The sequence below is a fragment of the Petaurus breviceps genome, unplaced genomic scaffold, assembly GCF_028583685.1.
Source record: "Petaurus breviceps papuanus isolate PSGF00001 unplaced genomic scaffold, PetGlider_PUasm1.0 90865, whole genome shotgun sequence".
NCBI lineage: Eukaryota > Metazoa > Chordata > Mammalia > Diprotodontia > Petauridae > Petaurus > Petaurus breviceps.
In genome coordinates, this window is record NW_027187367.1 from 5,825,650 (window position 1) to 5,841,774 (window position 16,125).

At 42.0% G+C, this 16,125-nt stretch overlaps 1 protein-coding gene and 2 pseudogenes across 2 annotated transcripts in view; 1 reads left to right on the top strand and 2 right to left on the bottom strand.

The window, feature by feature from the left end:
• The window catches only part of LOC138150214 (antigen peptide transporter 1-like), a 153,396-nt pseudogene that overhangs the window by 9,689 nt on the left and 127,582 nt on the right, over positions 1–16,125 (bottom strand).
• The window catches only part of LOC138150031 (antigen peptide transporter 2-like), a 20,372-nt gene continuing 4,247 nt past the window's right edge, over positions 1–16,125 (bottom strand). Inside the window, exons 4-13 of one of the 2 annotated variants that reach the window (XM_069073386.1) lie at positions 8,047–8,177; positions 7,557–7,762; positions 7,142–7,339; positions 6,742–6,870; positions 6,351–6,539; positions 5,981–6,154; positions 5,643–5,802; positions 5,119–5,255; positions 4,480–4,682; positions 1–441 (exon numbers count right to left, since the gene is read on the bottom strand). In XM_069073386.1, the coding sequence (XP_068929487.1) occupies positions 4,494–4,682; positions 5,119–5,255; positions 5,643–5,802; positions 5,981–6,154; positions 6,351–6,539; positions 6,742–6,870; positions 7,142–7,339; positions 7,557–7,762; positions 8,047–8,177 (1,513 nt within the window). In that variant the 3' untranslated portion in view covers positions 1–441; positions 4,480–4,493. Of the gene's footprint in view, positions 442–1,678; positions 4,683–5,118; positions 5,256–5,642; positions 5,803–5,980; positions 6,155–6,350; positions 6,540–6,741; positions 6,871–7,141; positions 7,340–7,556; positions 7,763–8,046; positions 8,178–16,125 lie in introns of those variants that run through there. The other variant, XM_069073385.1, reaches the window with a different exon arrangement.
• Positions 8,253–16,125, top strand: part of LOC138150186 (FACT complex subunit SPT16-like) — a 10,645-nt pseudogene continuing 2,772 nt past the window's right edge.

The window sequence follows — 16,125 nt, forward strand, 5'->3', positions numbered from 1 at the left end:
TCAAAGCACAGCATTCACAATGTTATGACATAACAAATTATCACTAAAATTGCCACATAGTTTTCACTAAAGTGGTCACATAGTTTTAAGCAAAAGATAACATTCATTTAGTAACCCAATCATTTAGTAATCCCTTAATTCCATCACAAAGTACAAAGGTCAAAGTTCTATACCCCTAGGTCACATTGTCTTAATCTCTTCAATCAAAAAAATCCTCTTTCTTCTTAATTGGAGAAGTAGTTAACTCAGGCATCTAAATATAAAGGTTAAAGTTCTCCACCCCTAGGTCACAGTGAATCATGATCTTCTCAGTTTGCATTAAATACCCAAGGAGAGGTCTTTTCATCTTGACTCCAGGTAGGCTCTCAGCTTCCATGATTCCTCATCCATATTGAAGTCCACAGTGTCTGGTCCATCTCAAGACCTTCACAGTTTCTGTTTCTGGGAACACAAAGTTTAACAAAGCCACAATAACATTCATTCACATTGCAGGCATCCTCATCAATTCACTTTCTGCCTGTGAAATCAACATAGACCCAACAACAGGCATTAACTCTTGAAACTATTCCTGATGACTGGGGGTGATAGGCACAGTGGAGATGCTGAGTAATTGGCCAGGAGAAAAGCATCTTAGCTAATGAAACTCCTGTAAAATGGGGGGTTTTCTATCAGCATGTATTTCCTTAGGAAACACCCATAATGGAAAGATATTTTTTCTAAGAGGATTTTTGCTACCCCAGAGGATATGACAGAATGACAGGGGAGCACTTCCACCTACCAGGAGAATATACAGATCATAACAAAAGCATATTTATAACCATGGGTAGGTGGCAGTTGAATGCAGTCGATCTTTCATGTTTCAAATAGTTCATCCAGGAGAGGAAACTGTCCACATGTTGGCTTCTGAGGTTGAATTCAATGTGCTTGGGCAGGTGGTACACATCTCACAGGCAGTGACAGCAGCCCTGTCAAAACTCCCCCACCAATATTTTCAGGCTAGCTCCACAAGCTTGTCCAGTCCCCAGTGACTGAAGGAATTAAGATGTTCCATCATATGGAGGGATGAGTTCTTAGGGAGCAGTATAAGTTTTCTTCAGTGGATTTTATTCCAGTTTGGTCAATTGTATTTTTTAAGGTGTTGTTTTCTTCAGTCAAATTTTGTCCTCCCTTTTCCAAAATGTTGACTCTATTGCATACCTGTCATTTTCCTCTCAATTTTTGTTCTACCTCTCTTATTTGACTTTCAAAATCTTTCTTAAACTCTTCCAAGAATACTTTTTGGTCTTAGAAGCAATTCATAGTCCCCTTTGTGGTTTCAGATGTAGATTTATTGACAATGTTGTCTCTTTTGAGTTTGTGTTTTTATCTACCTTATCCCCAGAGAAACTCTCTATGGTCAGTGTTTGTTTTTGCTTTTTTTCCTCTTCTTGTTTGGCCATTTTCTGACTTTTAAAGTTGAACTCTCCTGCTGGAGCACAGAGGGTGCTATATCAAGTTTCTTGTTGGGGGGGGGGGACAGGGGACTGCTCACTGACATTTTGTTCTGGGGCCTCAGACACTGTCAGATGGAGGCTATAGGGATGTGTCAGCTTACCTGGTGCTGAACTGGGGTCCTAGTGGTGGTGACTGGAATGTGCTGAGGCCAGGTGGAGTTTTTCTGCATTTCCCCCAGGGCTACACTAAAGCACATGGAGGTCTGGCTGCTGGAGGATACCTGTCTTCCCAGGGCTGTGCCAGACCATGAGTTCATTCTCTGAGCTGGAGTCTGCCAGTTGCCCTGGCTAGGCTAAGGAATGTTGGGGGTCCTGTTGTGGGCATTTGCTTGCTTCACCACCCTGGGGCTCAGGATCTCCTGCTGGTTTGCTGAGGTAAAACTTGTTGCTGCCTTTGCAGGGATACTGACTATCCTGAAATGTACTCCCCTTTTACCTGAGTTCAATGAACCATTCTTGCCTATCCTCTAAGTTTCCTGGGCTAAAGGCTGCTCCATTCTATTTTTCCACTGGCAATGCTGTTCCAGGACTTTTCCTGGGGCACTATTTTATGGTTTTTCATAGGTCAATATGGGAGAGGGACAGCAATTAGAGCTTACTCCACCTTCTTGTCTCCCAGAAATAGAGGATGAATTCTTAACCAAAGAAAGGATAGAGACAAATACAAAAGACAAAATAGATCATTTTGATTGCATGAGACTGAAAAACTTCTGCACAAGCAGAATACCATAAAGGATAAGAAAGGAAGCCTTGTTTCACTACTGGTACTTTCCTTCTTGCCTATAAAAGCCACTGCCCCCTCTCTTGGATTCCAAGTCTACCTCCGTTCCTCAAAGGGCCCTAGAATCTTTTCACAGACCACCTCCTATGTAGAAGCACCTCTTTTCCCCATTCCTGGATATCAGCTCTGCCTCCTTGTTTTGCTGGCATTTAAAAAGGACCAAAGCAAAATAACTGCTCAAGACAGGCAGCCTGTTGTAAAAGGAAGATTTCTGGGCTGGTATTCAGGAAATCTGGGTTCAAGTTACCTTTTTGCCACCTTGCTCTGTGACTAGGAAATTAGTTCATCTTCTCAGGTCTAAGTTTTCTTAACTGTCACAAATGCATTTTAATCCTTTGTAATCATATTACAATTATAGCTAAATCTGTATATACCAATACTTTCTAATTATAGTAGAGTATTCCATTACTTTGACATGTCATAATTTTTTCAACCATTCATAAATTGAAAAGTATTTCTTCTATTTCAAATTCTTGCTACTATAAAAAAGAGTTGTTACAAATGTTTTCATATGAATAAGATCTATTCTTCTTTCTTTAAATTCTTTAGGGTATAAGGCTAGAAGTGGTATTGCTGGTTGAAACTTATGCAGTTCATTGATTTATTTTCCATCACAGTTCCAAATGGCTTTCCAGAGGAGCTATATAACATTAAGCTACATCAGCAGTGCATTCATGTACCTAGTTTGCTGCAGCCCCTCCAACATTTGTCACTTTCCTTTTCTATCAATTTTGCCAGTTGGATGGATGAGCAATGGAATCACAGAGTTCCTGTAATTTTAATTGCTCTAATTAATAATATTTAGGAGTATTTTTCATATGGCTATTGATAGCTTGGATTTCTTCTTTTAAAAATTACTCATTCATAACCTTTGACAATTTATCATTTAAGGATGGCTTTTAACTATAAATTTGAATCACTCCTTTAAATACCTTAGAAATAAGATCCATTAGAAAAATTTGACATGATGATTTTCTCCAGTTCCTTCCTTTTTTATTTTTAACTAGATTTTATATATGCAAAAATTTCTTAACTTTATGCAATGAAAATTGTTTAACTTTTTTTTGCCTTTTGGACGGCAATTGGGGTTAACTTGTCCAAGGTTACACAGCTAGCTTTTTTGTGTGATGGGTGATAAGTGTCTGAGGCCGGAATCGAACTCAGGTTCTCCTGACTCTGGGACTAGCACTTTACTCACTATGCCACCTAGCCGCCCCAAACTGTTTAACTTTCTGTGATCCTTCTATCCATTGTTTAGTCAGGAACCCTCTCCCTTCCCACAGATTAGGAAGGAACTTTCTTCCTAGATCCTCTCATTGTTTATGTTGCCCCCCTTTATTTCTAAGCCATGGGCTTATCTGAATCTTATCTTGTTAGACAATGAGATGTTGTTCTAGACCTTCTTCCTGCCAGACTGCTTTCCAGTGTTTGTTGAAAAATTAGTGATCCCTCCAGTAGCTGGGATCTTTCGGTTTATCGGACACTCTGCTATACTGTTCATTGCTTCTATATGTTGTATACCTAATCTGTTCCTCTGATGGAATGAGTACAAAATCATTTTTGGTGATTACAACTTTACAGTATAATTTTAGATCTGTTGCTATCAGGCTCACTTCCTTTCTGCTTTCTTCATTATTTCCTAAGAGGTTCCTGAGCTTTTATTTCTCAAGCTGAATTTTATCTATATGGCTCAGATTCAACTCCATGTCAGGAAATTGCACTGACCAGGAGACAACAATCAGTTTTTGCCCTTGATCAAACCATTTTGAGAACACTGAGAGCTCGCAGGATCCTAACTTGCATTGACCCTGAGAACGTGGAATAAAAACTGCACTTAATACCATAAGAAATTTCAGCAAGATCAGCTCAGACATTCTCTCCATAAAAGTGCAGAGCCTAGGACTAACATCAATTTAGTCTTCTCTTACTCACCATCATGTTCATCCTTGGAAAAATGATTTATTGACTGGAATTCCCACACACAGGTATGCATGACTGAACAAATGCAGGGAAACAACATAGACTCTTGGAAGGTATATCCCTGGCGGTGCCTCTTTTCAGAAGCCTCATCACCTCCCTAGTCATAGTGGCTATTTTACAGGAGCCTGGGCTAGAAGTCTGGCTTTCTAGAACCAGGATTGCCATGGATACTAGAGACCTTGACCTAAACACAAATCCAATCCTATATAAAAAGCTCTCCCCCACCTTCCTCCAGGGATTCAGTCTTCTAGCTGTCGCTGTACCAGGTGATGATAGAGGCCTCTCTGGGCCATGAGATCTGTGTGCGTCCCCTGTTCCACCACCTTCCCTTGCTCCAGCACCAGGATGTGATCAGCAGCCTGCACCGTCTGCATGCGATGTGCAATCACCAGCACTGTCCGACCCCCCTGCAGCACATTCTCCTGAAGCTGAGGGAGGGAAGGCTGGGTATTAGAGAAACAAACACTAAAACCTCCATGCCTACCCCAGCACTGCTTACTGCACCTAAGATAATAAGAGAAATATGGCACATCAGTGGGTAGGGCAGAATTTAAAAGAAAAAAAGGGAGAAAAACATGGAAAACAACCCACACTACCACCAAAATCCAATATCTACTTGTTCTCTATCAAGTGGGATGTAGAATACTGAGAAGAGATATACACACAATTTCCCTACTCTCCTCTTCATTTCCAGGATACATAAGCATCCCAAAATCTGGAGAAAACTGACCCAAGCTTGCGTTCCTCTATCTCCCTTGCCCCATACAACCCCTGCTTATCCCTAACACCACTGCCAAATGTGGCTCAGACCCTGACCTCATTTGCCTTGAGAGTTCTGATTCTTTCCCAGTACCTTGCCCTTACCTCCTGCTCACACTCCATATCCAGGGCACTAGTGGCCTCATCTAGGATAAGGACACAGGGATTCCGCACCAAGGCCCGAGCGATGGCCACACACTGCTTCTGTCCTGCAGACAACTGGCTTCCCTTTTCCCCTACAGCTGAAGAGACAAAGAATATGCCCTTCCTCAAAGATGGGGTCCTGTGACCATTCCATGTAGAGCAAATACTCTTGTTTCAAATCGTTCCATCCACCATTTGCCTTATGATTAAGACAATCATGGGGATATATGCCCAGTGGTCCCATTCGGGGAGAGACGGCATCATATTTCAGACAAATCACATGATCTCCTAGGCAAAAAAGCCTGGGTGAGTAGCCCCAAAGTACTTTTATATCCATAAGAAGATTCAGCATAGAAGCAAGGATAGGCAACAATGCCAGTTTTTTAAGTTAGCATATCCAGTGGCACCCTGATGACCCCATTAGAGAATGATCAAGTTCCCTTTTATCTAGAAACTATCACAGTCCTGAAGATTGGTGAAGGTACCTGTGTCCAGACCATGCTCCATATTGGCAATGAATTCATCAGCATGGGCTGCCTGGGCAGCAGCCCTCACTTCATCATCCCCACAGCTCTCCAGTCCATAGGCAATGTTGTCCCTCACAGACCCTGAGAACAGCACAGGCTTCTGCCCAACCACAGATACCTATATGGGAAGAGAACACTGGGTGAGCTAACCAAGGACAGGGACCCAAGGGATGCTCCCCCTACTCCATACATTTTCAGAAGAAATCTCTTTCTCTCTTCCCCAACCCTGTTCACCCCACTTCTCACACTGTTTTCTTCCTCAGCCTCATCTCACTGTCCTCCTTAACCCTGTTCACCTGTGAGTGCAGATACTGGTGCTGGTACTGGGTCAAGGGTTTCCCATCCAGCAGCAGCCGGCCCCCTGTGGGCTGATACAGATTCTGTAGCAATGCAGCCACTGAGCTCTTCCCAGCCCCATTGGGCCCTACCAGGGCTGTCACCTTCCCAGGGTGAAGAGTGAATGTCACTCCCTGGAGGAGAAGGGGAAAGGAGGCAATAATCAATGAAAGAAATGGAAGACCTCCTCCCTCCCCTTGAGGTAATCACCATCTTGTGACTCAGGAAAATCAGGATTAAAGACCAGGGTCAGCCCCACCACCTCTTTCACAGAGAAGAAAGCTGAGGGCCACAAAACTGGATCCTGGGTTTCCTCCCAATCTCAGGCACCTTGAGGACAGGCTTGGTTGGCTGGGTGGGATAGGCAAAGGAGACATCTTGGAATTCCACAAGGCCCTGCAGGGAAGGAGGGGCCAGTGTTCCAGGAGGAGGCATCTGGGGCTCACGGTCCAGGTATCGGAAAACTTTCTCTGCAGCAACCACATTGCTCACCATGTCCCCACAGGTGTACATGAGATCCTAGAGAAAAATGATGATGAAAAGTCATAACCAAGACCCAATGAGACATAATTCTTCAATGATAGAGCTATAGAGTCACCACTTTTTTCCCTACAAAGAATCAGGTATATGGAAAAACATTTTCTCAAAACTTTGCATCCCACTCTCAGCAAAGCCTGAAACTGAAATAAAGACAGAGCAAGAGTTCTGTCATATGACTTGCCTTCATATGATTCCCCATGTCCTCCTGATAGAGCAGGAATGAGAGGAGACCCCCTCTGGTGAGCTCCCCAGCCAAGACCTGCCTTAGCCCACAATTCAGCATCAGCACTTGCATCCCCAGCTGGAGGCCCTGAGGGAGAAGAGGAAAATGGGCTAAGGAGGGGGCTGGTCACCTCACCAGTGGCCCCTCTCCAACTCTTATCTCTATCTGTCTTACTATAAGCAGAGACCAGTGGGTATGATAGTGATTAGGAAAGAGGAGACCAAGGGACTAGTAGTGGAAGAAGGAGGGTCACACATCAGAGATTGGACACTGAAAGAGAGCAGCATCACTTAGGGATGTACTTTCTATCCTTGAACCCCCTTCTCCATGTCCCAATAAGCTGTTCAGCCTGACTCACCCGACTGAAGAGCAGATACACTGCCTGCTCCCAGTCCCGGCGCCACTCCAGCTGACGCTTGTGCTCCAAGGCCTCCTCATAGCGCTGGGCCTCATCCTTCTCTGCTCCAAAACTCCTCACAGTTTTCAGGCTTCTCACTGCCTCCTGCACTACCTGTCCAGCCTCTGCCACTGCATCCTGGATCTGCTGCAGCACTACCTAGGAGAAAGGTATCAGAGGAGAGGCAAGTGAGGCAAAGGAGATGCCATCCACACAGCCCAGCATCTTATCTCCCATATTAGAGCCACCCTCCACCCCTCAATCTTGGCTCTATCCTTCCCTAACCCTTATCCCCATTCTGTCTCCCAAGGCCACCCGTCCTCCACCAGCACCAGTCTCTGCCTTTCCCCTAAGCTGTCCTCCTCCCCACATGTACTTGATATCGGGCATTGTAGAACTTCTCAGCAGCCATTGAGAGGGGCACTTCAAACACAGAGAGGAGGGTGAGTCGAGGTGAGAGACTGAGCATGAAGCCATACAGGCCTATGACCTTTACCAGGCTCCGAAGGAACACATTGGCATTTGAAGGGAGCCAGTTACTCATCATGTAGGTGTCTGAAGATAGACGTGAGTTTAACTCCCCTGGGGAAGAAAGAATGAGGTTATGCTTCAGAATGGGATAGACAACCCAGAAACTACAGTTGGGGCAGCTCACCCTCAGGGTCATCAAAACTCAAAGAATTGCCTCTAGGCTCCTGCCTCCTCCCCTTTACTTGGGGGAGAGAGATAAGGTCACCACAACCCACTCTAACATGGACCCAGCTCAATGTACATTCAACTATGGAAAGAGGAGGGGTAGGGAATGAAAGGGACCCTGGAGGTTAGGAAATCACAGAGGAACCAGAGATCCAGGCTCTGAAGCCCACCTGTCTTGGTTTCCTGGAAGAAGCTGAGGTCCTGGTGTAGCAGAGAAGAAAAGAGCATCCGACGAACACGCAGGTTGATTCGGGAGCAGATGAGGGTGAAGAGGCCTCCTCGGCAGCCAGCAGACAGTGAGCTGGGAGATGAGAAAGACAAAAGCATGAGGAGAAATACAGGTGGGAAGGAGTGAGCCTGTGGAGTCATGGGAAGAATGGATGAGGAAGAGAGGAGAGAGCCCATGGAGAAAGAGCGATACAGGTGAGGGAGAGACATAAAGAGGACACAGGAGAGGGAAACAGAGGGGAAATGGCACCAGGAAGAATGGGTAGGAGATTGGGGATAAATAGACCCAACAGGAGAACCCCAAGTGGAAGGGGGAGGGCAGCAGAATTCAATTCCACAGACATACATACTGAGGACCTGATTTTGTGCAGCTCTCCACTGCAGGCTGTTGGGGCCATAGGAAAAATAAAGGGCATGGTGTGATGAGACAGCACCATCAGAAAGGGACTCTGCCTCCCCCCCACACAATTTATCTGATTATCTTGCCTGGACTCTCACTCTCTGCCCAATTTTCCTGGTGCTCTCTGAGTTCTAGAGTTCATTGGTTCACTGCCAGCATGTCCTAAGCATACTCTTCTGTACACGGAAGGAAAACAAATCCCTTTTCCTATTAGTTCATCAAAGAGAGAAGATTTTCACAGAAGTAATAATAATAAAAACTAGTATTTATATAGCACTTACTTTTTGTCAGGAACCATGTTAAGTACTTTAAGAAATGTTATCTCATTTGATCCTCAAGACAATCCTAGGAGGTAGATATTCTTATTATCTCCATTTTACAGTTGAGGAAACTGTGGCAAACAAGGGTTAAGTGGCTTGCCCAGTTCCACACAGCTAGTAAGTATATAAGATTGCTTTCGAACTCAGGTCTTCTCAACTCAAGGTTTATTTCTCTGTTCACTGTACTACCTAGCTCTCCCTCAGCCTTTATTTAGATACTAAAAGAAAACAAAACTAAATGCCAAAAAAAAAAGAAAAAATGAAAGAGAGCACAGAATAGGATGAGTTCTGTGAAATGAAGCTTCTATGAACTAACTTCAATTCAAGTCCCAGCACAAAGCTAATCTGCTTGATAGAGCTAAGAGAACATGAATCTCTATGTGCCATTCTTTCACCTCAGTCCTGCTTGAGAGATTGAAACCCTATCCAAAGTCCATTCATGCAGAGTGTAGGCTTTTCCCCCCTTTTATGAGCAGGAACAGTCAAGTGAAAGCATTGAACTGTTTTCTGGCTAATTTTTCAGCCTCATATAAATATGGAAACCTTCACACACCAAAAGCTACACACTTTCATGAATGATTCCCCATAATTGATACCAACAACAGATAGAAATTTTTTTCTCTTTTCTGAAAGGCACAGGGTTGTGTTACCACCAGAGAGAAGTTACTACCTTCAAGGACCTATCTATTTATTTATGAACTTGGCAAACACTTACATTACAGTACAAATAACATACAAAGTAGTACAAACATTCATGGAATAGATAAGAAGTGATGAAGTAATTAAGAGAAGAAGGTTGTCAGGGTATTTAGGAACCATTTTATAGGAAACAATTTTGTCTTCAGGTGGCTAGGATTTAGAGAGGCTGATAAGGAGGCAGGGCATCTAAGGTAGAGAAAGAAGAATAGCATGAAAAAGAAGCTAAGAGCCTTGGGAACAGCTTTATCTCTTATCACAAGACCAACTTCCCTGAAACCATCAATGAAGAGAGAAATCATCATGGAAATAGGATCCTTCTTCCTCATCACAACTAGCAATGATGGCTGACCAGCTGCCATCAGATAAGCACAGAAGTTGTGAAATTGGCATCAGACTCCTGACCACTATTCCTGTTTCTAGGTCAGTTATCATGGCCATCCTTTTGGGAGACAACTCCTGAAGACAAGGGGCCAGAAACAACTGACACAGTGTTTAGGATGAATTAAGAGAGTTACTGGAAATAGAGAGACCAGGTAGGAGACTTATTACAATTCAGAAATGAAGTGCTAAGAACCTAGGTTAGAGTCCTGGCAGTGAGGATTGAAAGTAAGAATGGAAACCAGAAATTTTAATGATAGAAGTGAAAGGAATCAGAATACAGAGAAGTTAAAAATGTCCTGTGGTTTTGATATTCAGTAAATAGAATTGTGATGCCAAAGAAAGGAAGTAGTGGTCGAAGCAGGTTGGCAAAGTGCAGGCAACTGGGCAGGGGTGGGGGAAGTCTGTTGTAGGCAATCTGAGAAGAAATGTGAAGAGATTAATTTGGGGAGGACTTCCAGCAGTGAAGCTAAGATAGTGGAGTAGAGAAAGCACTCAACTGAGTCCTCCCAACATACTCCTCCAAACAATTTTGAAATGACACTGAAAGTTGAATTCTAGAGTGGCAGAATCACCAAAAGGTCAGAGTGAGACATTCTTCCAGTCCAAAACAACCTAGGAGGTCAGAAAGATATCTGTGACCTGGGGGATGTGGCTGACTCAGAACTGTGGTGCCTAAAATACCAGTGGTGGGACTAGATGTGACAGAAGCATTAGCAACTTTGGGAACTCTCAAGTCAGTGACAGTAAGGGAACCTGACAACTGGTCAGAAAGATTATAGCAGACCCCTGTGCTAGCATGGGACATAGAACCAGATGCTGTTTGGCAACTCCATTACTTATATATACCTATATAAACTTCTGGGTTCAAGGACAGAAAAGAGCACTTTTAGTCAAGAGGGAGTAGAAATCCTGAGAGGCAGTATCACTTCTATTCCTAAGGGATAGGGGACCCTGAGGAGCACTATTGATTCTGATATCAAGGGAAGAGGGGACCCTGAAGATCAGTGTTGATTGTAATGCAAGGAACCAGAGGCCCCTTCCTAGGTAAGAACCAGAGTGCAGATCAGAACAGTAATCACATCTCTACCAAGATTACATCAGCTTGGAAGCATCAAAAACTTCCACATACCCAGAACTAGCTCTGGAAACAGCAGTATGAAAAGGTCTGAAGCTTAAAGGAGTACCCCTCCACCCCCACACCTGGAAAACAATCAATATTAACATAAATATTAAAATTAACATGTTATAATAGCATAACATAATATTAACATAAACATCAAATAATAGGGTGGGAACATAAGCAAACAACAAAAAAGAACCTAGCCATAAAAATCTACTATGGTGACATGGATGATCAAAACACAAACTCAAAAGAAGACAATTAACTCAAAATGTCTACAATCAAAGCCTCAAAGAAAAATGTGAATTTGAGAGAAACCCAACAAAAATTCCTGGAAGCATTTTAAAAGTTATTTTAAAAATCAAGTAAGAGTTGCATGCCCTTTGACCTAACAATACCACTTCTAGGGGTGTATCCCAAAGAGATCATACAAATGGGAAAAATGACCCTTATATGCAAAAGTATAGCAGTTCTTTTTGTGGTGGCAAAGAATTGGAAATCAAGGGGATGCCCCCCAATTGGGGAATGACTAAACATGTTGTAGTATATTAAAGTAATTGAATGCTATTGTGCTATAAGAAATGAGGAGTATACATTCTTGATAATAACATGGAGAGACTTAAATAAACTGGTGCTGAGGGAGGAGAGGAGAACTTTGTACACAAATACAGACATATCCTATCTGTGATAACTAACTTTGATAGACTGGACTCCTCTCAACAATGCAAGGTTATAAGACAACTACAAGGGACTCATGATGGAGAGAGCTATCCACATCCAGAGAAAGAACTGAATGCAGATTGAAGCAATCTACTTGCTCTCTCTCTCTCTCTCTCTCTCTCTCTCTCTCTCTCTCTCTCTCTCTCTCTCTCGTTTTGTTTTGTTCCTTCTTTCTCATTTTTCATTCCATTGGTTATAACTCCTCTTTACAACTTGACTAATGTTTAGTGTGAAGGTATTTGTAGGACCTATATTGGATTATATGTGCCATGGGGAGGAGGAGAGAGAGGGAAGGGGAGAAAATTTGGAACTCAAGGGATTGTGGAACTGAATGTTGTGAACTAACAGTAAATTAATTAATTAATTTTAAAAATCAACACAAAAAAAATAAAAGGAGAGTAACAACTAGGTTAAAAATAAAAACAAAGGAAGAATAATATGAAAAGATAAATAATAACTTGGTAAAAAGGCACAAAAAATGCTGAGGAAAATAACACCTTCAAAAACAGAACTGACCAAAGGGAAGAGATACAAAAGTTTACTGATGAAAATAACTCCTCAAAAAGCAGAATTGTTCAAATGGGAAAAGTAGAACAAAAGACCACTGAAGAAAATAATTCCATAAAAATTAGGATTGGACAAGCAGAAGCTAATGACTCCATGAGACATCAAAAGACAATAACATAATTTCACATGAATGGGGAAAATAGGAGGAAATGTTAAATACCGCACTGGAAAAACAATTGACCTAGAAAAGAGATTGAAAGAGAGATAATTTAAGAATTATTGGTTTATCAGAAAGACGTTAGATACGACATTTCAAGACACCATAAAGGAAAACTGCCTTGATCCTAAGGATAAAATAGAAATTGAAAGAATTTACCAGCCACCACCGGAAAGAGATCCCAAAATGAAAACTCCCAGGGATATTTTAGCCAAATTCCAGAGATCCAGCAACAAAGAGAAAATACTTCAAGCAGCCAAAAAGAAACCATTAAAGTAATATACAGCTATGTCAGAGTAACACAACATGTATTAGCCTACCACATTAAAGGAACAGAGGGCTTGGAAAATTATATCCTGGAAGGCAAAAGATCTGTTATTAAAACCAAGAATAAAATCCCCAGCAAAATGGAGTATAATCCTTCAAGGTAATAAAAGGAATTTTAAGATAACCACCTCAAATATCTATAAAAAATTTACTCTAAACAAACTTCAGGGCTGCAGAACCCATAAAGTGACAGAGAGAAATAAATCTCCCACTGAAAACAGCCCAGCAAGTGGACAGGAAGTATCTATCACAGCACACTGGGAGCAAAGCCCAGCCCCACGAGGGCCCATGGTTTGAGCCCCAGGGTGGCCTGACCAGCCATGGCTGGAGGGACTTCAGAAGAGTGGATCACCAGCAGCTGTGGCAGATTCCATAATTATCAATTCAAAAATTCCAAAGACAAAGTAAGAGGTCATTGGACTTTAGGAACAAGGGCTCCGGGAGTTCAGTCTGGCATCTACCCAAAGCTGAGGTGCTGTGGCCATGCAACCACCACTGTGTGGCTGCTTCAGAGTTCCTGGCCTGCAGATTGTGGGGGGACCAAGAGACCATTCTGAGGGGTAAGCTCTCTTTCTTTAACCTGCTTGGATCTGGATTGCAGTCTAGGGTGGAGGTCCTGGGGTGTGTGACCAGGTGCCAAGGGCTGAGGAGGCTTGAGAGAAGGCACCCAACTAATAGCTCTGGCAGCTGTGAAAACCCCAGAAATTTGGGACAAAGCTCTCCTCCGTGGAAGCAGAGTTCTACTGTGGCAAAAATCAAGTAATTGAGTAGCAACATGAGCAAGCAAAGGAAGCAAAGCAAACAGAGCAACCCAACTTTGGATTCCTTTTTGGGGGACACAAAGGATCAAAGCATGGAACAGGAGGTAGAAAAATAAGTCATAATTCCTGCACCAAAAGCTTCCAAGAAAAATGTGAACTGGTTACAGGGCATAGAGGACGTTAAGAAGGATTTTGAAAACCAAATAAGAGAAGTGGAGGAAAAAATTGGGAAGAGAAATGAGAATGATGCAAAAAAAGCATGAAAAGAAAGTCAACAACCTGACTGAAGAAAATAACACTTTAAAAAAAGACTAATTCAAATGTCAAAAGAGGCTCAAAAAGGCAATGAGGAGAAGAATGCCTTAAAAACCCAAATTTGCCAGATGGAAAAAGAATCTCAAAAACTCACTGAAGAGGGGTGGCCAGGTGGATCAGCGAGTAAGAGCACCAGCACCAGTGTCGGGATGACCTGGGGGATCAAATCCAGACTCAGATACTTAGCACCACACCCAGAAATAACTGGCTGTGTAACCTTGAGCAAGTTATTTAACCCCAATTGCTTTAAAAAAAAACTCACTGAAGAGAATCATTCCTTCAGAATTAGATTGGAGCAAATGGAAACTAGTGACTTTATGAGAAATCAAGACACTATTAAACAGATCCAAACAAATGAAAAAATAGAAGGCAATGTGAAATATCTCATTGAAAAAAAACACTGACCTGGAAAATAGGTCCAGGAGAGATAATTTTAAAATTATTGGACTACCTGAAAGCCATGATCAAAAAAAGAACCTAGAAATAATCCTTCAAGAAATTCTCAAGGAAAATTGCCCTGATGTTTTCGAACCAGAGGGCAAAATAGAGGTTGAAAGAATCCACTAATCACCTCTTCAAAAGATCCCACAAAGAAAACTCCTAGAAATATTATAGCCAAGTTCTGGAGTTCCCAGATCAGAGAGAAAATATTACAAGCAGCCAAGAAGAAACAATTTGAATATTGTGCAAACACAATCAGGATAACACAGGATCTGACAGCTTCTACCCTGAGGGATTGAAGGGCTTAGAATATGATATTCCAGAGGACAAAGTAGCTGACATTAAAACCAAGAATCACCTACCTAGCAAAACTGAGTATCATGTTTCAGGGGAAAATATGGTCATTAAATGAAATAGAGGACTTCCAAACATTCTTGATGAAAAAAACAGAGTGGAAAAGAAAATCTGACATTCAGATACAAGAAGCAAGAAAAGCATGAGAAGGTAAACAGGGAAAAGAAAACATAAGGAATTTATCGAAGTTGAACTATTTACATTCCTACATGGAAAAATTATAATTCCAACTTACGAAACTTTTCTCAATATGAGAATAGTTGAAGGGAATATAAATGTGTTTGTGTGTGTATATGTGTGTGTGTGTGTGTGTGTGTGTACAGTTATACATAGACAGAGGGCACAGGACCAGTTCAATAGCAAGTGATGATACTTAAAAGGTGAAATTAAGAGATGAGAGAGGAATATAATGAGAGGAGTTGGGGAGAGACAGAATGGAGTAAATTATCCCATATAGAAGAGGCAAGGGAAAACTGTTACAATGGAGGGGAAGAACAGAAAGGCAAAAGGGAGTGGGTCAACCTTACTCTCATTGAGTTTGGCTTAAGGAGGAAATGAGATATACACGATATAGGGTATGTCACCCTACAGGAGAGTAGAGGTGAAGGGGATGAGAGGGGGGATGATGGAGAGGAGGGAAGGTTGAGGAGGAGGGAAGTTGGAAGCACACACTTTTGAAAAGGGACAGGGTCAAAGCAGAGAATAGAACAAGTGGGCAGGGGCAGGATAGGATGGAGGGAAATATAGTCAGTCTTTCACAATATATCCACTATGGAAGTGTTTTGCACAGCTACACATGTATAACCTATATTGAATTGCTTATCTTCCCAGTAAGCATGGATAACAAGGGAGAAAGGTAAAGAATCTGGAATTCAAAGATTTAAAATCAAAAGTTTAAAAATATATTGTTATTATTTTTTTCATGCAACTGGGAAATAAGATACACAGGCACTAGGGTATAGAGGTCCATCTTGCCCTACTGACAAGTTGGAAGGAGGATGGGGGAGGATATAGGAGAGACCAGATTGGGGGAGGGGGTATACAGTGGGATCGCTGTTTGGGAGTGGTGGGTAGGGGAAAGACAGAGAAAATTTGTAACTCAACATCTTGTGGAAATGAATGATGTAAACTAAAATAAACATAAAATTTGATTTAAAAAAAGGAACTTTAAGGAAATAGAGACTTTCAAATACTCCTGATGAAAAAACAAATTTAACTTTCAAATAAAAGACTCAAGAGAAGCATAAAAAGATGAACATGTGAGAAAAATAATAAGGGATTCAGCAAAGTTAAACTGTTTGCTTTCCAAATGGTAAGAAGATACTGGTAACTTCTAAGAACTTTATCATTATTAGGGAAGATATAAGGCATCTACAGAGAAAGGGAGTGTTAGAGTAAGTATACACATACACACACACATATATACACATGCATACACACATCTACGTACACACTATGT